The 8,776-nt window shown below is 38.9% G+C and overlaps 1 protein-coding gene across 1 annotated transcript; it reads left to right on the top strand.

Annotated features, from left to right (window-relative positions):
• Positions 1-491: 491 nt before the first annotated feature.
• Positions 492-8,280, top strand: LOC131894260 (uncharacterized). Its single transcript, XM_059244484.1, has 4 exons — positions 492-567; positions 1,275-1,504; positions 2,678-4,631; positions 7,902-8,280. Exons 1-4 carry the CDS (start codon positions 492-494, stop codon positions 7,970-7,972), a joined length of 2,331 nt encoding a protein of 776 aa, XP_059100467.1. The 3' UTR covers positions 7,973-8,280.
• The last annotated feature ends 496 nt before the right edge of the window (positions 8,281-8,776 follow it).

Genomic DNA, 8,776 nt, shown 5'->3' with positions numbered 1-8,776 from the left:
AAAACAGCCCACTGCGAGCTTAGAGATGGCAAAAACCTCCCTTGCTAAGCTTAATTTATGAACACAAACCTCACAGATCCCGAAAACAGAAATGGACAAAAAGCCCCTACCTTCAGTGGCAGGAAAAGCTGCCACTTCAGTGTCAAAAAAAATGTTTCTGGGGCAAAGGCGATAAACTGAGACCAAACTGGGAACTGTCAGGGAGAAAGACTCTGAAGAAACAGAAACAGAAGGAACATGTAAGTACACATGTAAAGCCTAGGGTGAACAACCCTGGTCAGGAGTGATAAGCAATAGAATGATGTAAGTAAACCACAAATGGAGTAGTGATAAGCTATAAGCTATGTGTGGAAGTAGGGATAAGACTAGAAACCTAGCCAGGAAAGAATATAAACGATGAAGCCCCAGACCCGACCATCAGAGCTCGTCAGGCCATTGCGCGAGACGACTCTCCTCTGCCAGAGACGTGAGATCCTGCGCCCAGTGCAGACATGGCTGACGTGAGGAAGGCTGACCCAAGATCCAGAGGAACCGACGTGGTGAGTCCGGACCTGTGTACCCGGAGAGGTACTCCTGCTTCCATTTGGAAGACAGGATGAATATTGCTTGTAATCTTACTGTGTGAATAAATGAGTGTTATACCAAGTCTGAATCAAGAGTGATTATTCCTCCCCCGTAACTGGGGTATGTGCTCGCTACAGTTGGCATAGTCAGCAGGATTTTGGGCTTAAGGCCTCCTTGACCACTGAGCACTGAGGAATGTAAAATAAGTAATACAAAAGAATTGGCCATTACTCTGGTGGAGTAACAAATTACAGGAAACCAAATAAACTAGCAAGCGACCTCAAAGCCGCTCTGAGAAATCAACTCCTCGAAGTCAACTCTGAGGACCTAAAGAAAATCTGAAGGTCCAAGGAGGAAGAACTGGTAGGAGAGAGAGTATCAGAAGCAGATGGGAAACACCACCCTCCCTAAGGGTGCAGAGTACCGAAAGAATACCGGACACCTTGATGCCAACCCAGACCCCTGGGGAAGAGCGGAAGGTGCTGGCAAAGAGCTAAATGAGGCGCTGGCTGGCCAAAAGGATAGAAAGGATTGCGGATTTAAAATTTGAAAAATTGATAACTGATTCCTTGAATCAGTCTAAATGAATTAGTGACTGGGAGTGGTACCGTAGGAAAAAATTAATTAAATTTTTGTACGGCTTGGTATGCCACTTACAATGAACAGATTAATTAAGAAATTTAGGAAGACTAACATCTCCCCGGTGACAGGTAGAGAATATCAAGATGAGGTTGAAGAACAGTGGGGGAAAGTAGCCTCCAAGGTTAAAAATAAGGCCGGCATGAAATCAGTAAACGTGACTAACACATTAACAAATCCGGATGTGGTAGAACAAGAATTAGAGGGATGTAGCAAGGCACAAACTACCGCACTGCTTATGAAAACGGTGCAGGATATTGATAAGGACAGATTAATGGGCAAAAGGCTAGCCTTAAACATAGTGAGGAAGGAACAGGAGCGTAGAGGACTTGATCAACCCGGCTGGTAGACCATTTGTAGCTATACCTATAATAACTAACAAAGGGCCAAGAATAGTAAAATGGCTAATAGATACAGGTTCTGAAATTAGTATCATAACGGAATTTACAGAACATTTTAAAACTGACAAAAGGGTTATAATACAGGGAGTAGCAGCAGAAACAGAAGTACCAGTAATAAAATTAAGACTCAAATTATATAATAAGGAATATGAGATTGAAGCAGCTAGCTTCAATGCACCCTGTAATATCCTAGGCATTGAAGAAATAAGAAAATTATTCCCAGACTTTCTAAATAATAAGAGAATAGCTAAGGTCAGATGTAATCTAGCAGAAGTAAAAATACAACCTATTAAGTTACCACACACACACCCCCGACCTTCACGGTACAATACCCTATCAAAGGAGGTATTAAGGAAATAACAGAGACTATACAAACTTTGCTAAAAGAAGGCATTATAGAGAAATCTCAATCATTTAATTATAACAGCCCGGTATGGCCGGTGTTGAAACCTAATGGCAAATGGAGATTTACAGTTGACTTCAGGAGAATAAATGAAAAAACACCCAAACTTCCAGGACAACTTCCCGATGTGGAAGACATCTTTCTTAGAATTAAAAATTCGGCTCCAAAGGCAATGGCAACTATAGACTTAAGTGATATGTTCTTTGGAATCCCATTACACCCAACATCTAGGGAACTTACTACATTTACATGGCAAGGACAGCAATATCAATTCTTGAGACTCCCTCAAGGGTATTTGAACAGTCCTATTATTGCACACAACACCTTAACAACTACATTAAAGAACTTCGAACCAGAATCAGAATGTAACATATATACCTATGTAGATGATATAATGATAGTAGGACAAGCCATTGAAAAAGTACAAAGTACATTAGAGAAACTAATTCAACATTTAAGAAATGAAGGATGGACTATAAACCTAGAAAAAGTAAATAAAGCAGGAACAGAAGTAAAATTCTTAGGGGTACATTGGACTACAGAAGGACCAACAATACCCGAAACAGTAATAGATAAATTAAAACAAATTAAGCGACCCCAGAATAAAACTGAGGTACAACATCTAATTGGCCTATTTGCATATTGGAGGCAACATATCCCATACCTACAGATCATATTACAGCCTTTATATAAAATAACAAAGGAAGCACAGGATTTTGAATGGGACCAAAACTGCGAAAATGCCGTTAAACTGGTACTGGAATATATAAACCAGTACAGCCACCTATATTATATACAGCCCGGTGACCACGTAATTGTGGACATCTTGTATATGCAGGGCTATGGTAATTGGAATATATTTTCAAAAAATAAAGACAGGGAAACACCAATAGGCTTCTACTGCAAGAAATTCCCATGGTCAGAGAACAAATATTCGCTGTTCGAAAGAACCATATGGACAGCCTACGAGGCATTCAGGACAATCCACTCACTGCTCAAAGAGAACCATGTGACTCTCTGGTCACATATACCCATTTTGGACTGGGTAAAGGCACCAGGAGAGGCATGGGCTGGACCACCCATGGAAGGAAAGGTACTTCAGTGGAAATGGTACCTTCAGGAGTTCCTTCGATCAACACCTCTGTCAGCAAAGGGGTCGGTACCAGCGGTATCGGAGTCGATACTTCAGTCCGACAGGCCCATGACTCCAGAGGGATACATTTTCCCAACCTCAACCCCTCCCCAGAAACAGGTACCAATGGGCCATTGGGAGACTAGAGAGTACGATCCCTCCCTGGTTAATGCCTGGTTCACTGATGGATCAGCAACTACGGTGAACAACAAAGTGAGATGGAAAGCAGCCGCCTATAGACCTGGGGATGGAATGGTCATTACAGACCAGGGCACTGATAAATCAGCCCAACATGCAGAAGTTATAGCCGCACTATTGGCGATAAGACAAACCATAAAGGACAATTATAAACAAATTTATTTATACACCGATTCATGGTGTGTGGCAAATGGCATAGCAGTATGGTCAGGTAAATGGAGAAATAATGGATGGAAAATTAATGGTAAAGACATATGGTCAAAGGCAGCATGGCAGGAATTGGATGCAGCAAGCAGACTAATCAAAATCATAGTATACCATGTAGATGCACATACCAAGAAACAGGATGAGACAAGTAAAAACAATGAAGTAGTAGACAAACTAGCTTCAGCATTAAGTATAAAATTAAAAGGTACATGGAAGGCAAACATTGATCCAGAAACAGGAAAAGGTAAAATACAGAGAGAATGGATACAGGTAAGACCATCAACTAAGGACATACCTATAAGTACAGAAGAGATACTGAAAATCCATGAGCAGTTAGGACATATAGGTACACATGCACTAAAAAGTTGGTTCGATAAAAGAAATCTTAAGATAACATGGCAGACAATAAGGAAAGCAATCAATAGTTGCAACAATTGCCCAAAGGCTATGACAAGATTAACACACAATTACCAAGGGATAATAGGACACCGAATGGATTTTAATAGAATCCTACAAATAGATTTCATAGGACCGTTAAACAGCTTCAAGGGAAAATATTGCTGTACCCTAGTAGACATAACGACAGGTCTTGGGATGGCCCGAGAAAGCACACACCCAGACCAAAACACGACGATACTTACAGTCTGGGGATGGTGTGCAGCATATGGAACACCAGATACAATACAATCAGACCAAGGAACTCGTTTCGCAGGAGCCAAAACACAAAGAATGGCTAGAAACTTAAACATTCAATGGGACTTCCATAGAGTCTATACACCGACAGCAGCCGGAGCAATAGAAAGATGGAACAGAATGATTAAAAAACAGCTAGAGATGCATAAGGGAATGCCACTGTCATTAGCAATAAAAATAGCAACTTATGAATTGAATACCAGACCCAGAATAAATAGGAAGTCACCAATAGAAGAAGCTATACAAAAACAACATACAATAGATTATCCTACAGTTATAGATAGAGAAGTAATAAGGAATCCTAATTGCCTTTACAGGAATCGGAAGAATAACAAATTATCCCCAGCAGAAATAATAGCACCAGGAACAGGAAACAACGTGTGGATAACTCAAGGTAAAAAGGACTTGAAATTAGCCAGGCTGGAGGATATAGCATAAATGTGTGTCAGGGAGGTGATATTCATAAGGGCAACCCTCCTGACGATTTGGCTAATAGCTATTGCAGTATACATAGTACTGCCAATCTTAGAATTTGTTTTTCCCTTCTGTAACATCATTTACCAAAGAAGCTACTCACACAACATAGTCAACAATACCAATCCTGGATACGCTTCTGCAGCATCCAGAGCAGCCAAATTCACGGTATGCTGGATACACTATCTGCACAGGAGGCAATAAGAATAGCAAAGGTGATGTACACACTAAAGGCAAGCAAGCTATACGCTATTGGGGCCTCTGTGTGCTCATTTTTCTGTCTCAGGTTAGCAGATGCGATGGCAATAACAGCATACCAATGCCAGCCCTATTGGACAGTACACCCACAACAAACAGACCCACCATCACACCACATGTTATACAAGTGGGCACTAGGAAACAGAATACCATTGCTACACCAACAATTTATGATCTAGAAGGCAAATTACCACTCTATTGGTCAGCAGAGCAAAGATTTACACATTATATAGGAAAAACACATAGTTTTTGGCAAAAATAGGCAGCATGTTTAACATATGCCTGGTATAAGGGTTGTGATCAATATAGAATGGCACTTAGCATATACCATCCAAACAAAGAATATATGCTAGAATCAGGGGATGGTGTTAACACCAACATACATGAGCTGAACCCATTAAAATGCCATTACAATGAATTATGGACCAACATTACCAATCACGCAGCCATATACAACATGTATTGGACAAAGAATTCACATATCAGAACAAACACATTAAGGGTAGACTCACACTATAGGACCAATACAATGGGAATAGAGACAGAACCAGAATTTGACTGTGAACTAGGCATGAATAGCTCCTTTGTGAGACAATATTTTGCACCAGTAATAGCACAACAAATGGAGGAGATAGGTATGCTGTATAATAAGATATCAGAAAGGTGGAAAGAACAAGTATATAATTACAATCATGATTATTATGATGGTGATTACCCTACTAGTACATATTCAATGACACCTAAAGTAACTACAACACCTATAAACCCATGCAACCCTATGAATTGGACAGTATGCAATGATGGTGAAATGGTAAAACCATGGCCAGTAGTATCTGGAATAATACCATTACCCAAACCCTGGGGAAATAGATGTCCCAATAACTTATGGAGATACATTAAAAAAGCATAAGCTAGATGTACCAGGACAAAATAATACTAACTGGTTATGCGTAGCAGACTATCCCAATTTACCATTCTATGGTAACTTCTCTGTATTATATAGCACAGATAACCCATCAGTAAAAGGAAAGGAATGGAAATGGGATGACTGGACAAAAATACTGCAATTAGGAGTAGAACATTGGAGATTCCCAATCATACTTACAGATATTATACAACAACCTTGGGCTTCAATGAGACACACAATGAAACCTAAATATGATTGCAACACAGACACCACAACACACATCTGCATACTTACAGTAAATTCCACATTACACAGGGAAAAACACTCTTTTGCATATGCATGTATAAACATGTCCGAAGCAAATACAAACATTAGACAAAACAACAATACGAAAACCATAGTGGACCTACACGTAGGACCTTTATTTACTGGAAGAACATCAGTTCCACCAGAAGGAACCCCAACAGTAGTCAAGGCACCAGCTATTATACCAGACCTAAAAAGTCCAGCTAAATTAGTTTTATACCCTAGGATTAGAAAAATTGAAATTACAATAGACTTGACAGCACTGAAACCACCTATAGAATATTGTAGTGATGTGAATTTTAGATTTGATTTAGACTACTCATCACCGACAAGAGTAGGAAGAAGACCACTACAAGCAATGGCAGTAGCAGCCTTTATGGCAGGAGCAATTTTAGGTGGGATAATGGGTGGAGGAGTATCAGCAGCAATGATAGAACCAATAAAGGCAGAAATATACCACATACAAGAAGTAAATAAGAAAACAGCAGAAGCTTTAGCAGCTATAGCAAATTCTATAGATGGCATGCATACACTAATACAAACTATGCAAGGCGAGATAAAAATGTCAGAAGACCTTTATAAGGAGCAATTCTCCTATCAAGCAAAACTTATTAATACTAACCATAACATGATGATGTGTCAAATGTATCGAACTCAAGTCAGTAATATGAATAATGAATTAAATAGTTTATTTAGCACAGGGTTAGGGTGAAGAACAAGAGAATATCAAAGTATACTAAACCCTGAATATGAAAGCTCATGTACAGATGGATTATGCAATATACATTTAGTACAGATCTTCTTACAAAATTCATTTTCAGCATATCATTCCAAGGCGATACCACAGCTATATACTGAAAGAACAGGAGTATCAGAATGGAACTACCAATACTTAGTACCCATAGACCATTACTTATGGACCAATATGAATGACACACCGGTGTACATACCATTAGAAGACTCCATATCATTAGGAGCAAATACATATGTTTATCCACATCTACCAGAAAGCACACTTGAAACTAGTCAATTAGCAGTAACTACTATCACACAGTCACTAGAAGATACAGGAGATTACACTTTCTTGATATGTGCTAAATATTTACCTACTTTAGTTAGCTGCATAAATCTTAATGAAACCACAATGAATGATGATATCACAACATTCAATATTACAGAATCAGGATGCTATATGGTACACAACTGTAGCATCCTACAAATGAATTTCACTAATTAGGATGGTAAAAACATAACCAAACAAAGAGTGACCACATTAACACTAGAAGAAAAATATTATTTTGATGGCTCACACTTATTTAATGACCCAACAGAATTAGAACATCACCAAACATTTGTAAAACAAGCAATGGAGTTACAACACATTGCAGATTTCAATCAGAAACAACTAGAATCCATACATAACAAAATTAAAGAACAAGATGCAGCCATACATACATCACAAGCACAAACGCACAATCTAGTGAATCTGTTAAGAACAAATACATACATACACAAGGACTGGGCGAAACAGATGCAGAAATGCAGCTTTTGGGATTATTTAGGCAGATTAGTCAGATTAGATCTAATATGTACACCAATTTACACATGGTGGCACTGGATAAAGTTAGCAACCTTTTGGTTTTTAGTAATTTTAGGGATAAGTATTGCTTTATGTTTGTCTGAAAAAATCAAATGCTTGATAATAACTCCATGCTTAAGATGTCTTACAGGAATCAAGTAACAGGAAATCCACTTTGGAATCCATCAGGCAGACGCTTCGATTTACTTAGTAAAAATGGAATGAGTAATTTACTATATACCACATACCAAAAATATATGGAACCATTGTCTGATATTTTCTATAGAATAGGTATATTATTTATGGCAGGAACGATACAGGGATGCAAATACTGCACCCATAAATATGCAATGTTCTACCTTTCAGAACCAGATGAGGTAGACAACCTCCCAATGCTCTTGATGCACTTAATGTTCCACTTGACAATAGAAAGAGGTATACATGATATGAGATTAATTGGAGATGGATACATGAGATATTATGGAACCATGCAATCTAGTATATATAGGGTGAATGGAATGTATAAAATACACAGAAATGCCGGGCGGTGGTGGTGCACGCCTTTAATCCCAGCACTCGGGAGGCAGAGCCAGGTGGATCTCTGTGAGTTCGAGGCCAGCCTGGACTACCAAGTGAGCCCCAGGAAAGGCGCAAAGCTACACAGAGAAACCCTGTCTCGAAAAACCAAAAAAAAAAAAAAAAAAATACACAGAAATAACATGGATGCAGCCCTACATATAAGCGCCGCTTTAGCTGCAGCATATGTGGGCCGCGGTAATCACAGAATATATGAAACATATAGAACATGGCTAAAACATAATCCTGATGAAGCAATAATAAGCATTGATAAAGATTTCCTGAATGACCCACAGTGGGAAACAGGAGAACCAATGTATTTACAAAGCATATGTACTAGAATATTGTGTAGAGATTTTGTTATAGATGTGTTAAAAGAATTTGCAGCTTATAGCACTTGGTTGAAGTTATATAATGCATATATAGAGAAAAAAACATA

This window comes from Peromyscus eremicus, chromosome 17, assembly GCF_949786415.1.
Source record: "Peromyscus eremicus chromosome 17, PerEre_H2_v1, whole genome shotgun sequence".
Classification (NCBI taxonomy): Eukaryota; Metazoa; Chordata; class Mammalia; order Rodentia; family Cricetidae; genus Peromyscus; species Peromyscus eremicus.
This window is presented reverse-complemented; position numbering and strand designations above follow the sequence as displayed.

What these genes read in the sequence shown, in the direction of transcription:
- LOC131894260 (XM_059244484.1), top strand. Translation starts at nt 492, where the DNA reads ATGGCTGACGTGAGGAAGGCTGACCCAAGATCCAGAGGAACCGACGTG. An exon ending in GGACCTGTGTACCCGGAGAG is followed by an intron (nt 568 to 1,274) that starts GTACTCCTGCTT and finishes CCCCGGTGACAG; the next exon opens with GTAGAGAATATCAAGATGAG. An exon ending in CAACGTGTGGATAACTCAAG is followed by an intron (nt 4,632 to 7,901) that starts GTAAAAAGGACT and finishes TCCATGCTTAAG; the next exon opens with ATGTCTTACAGGAATCAAGT.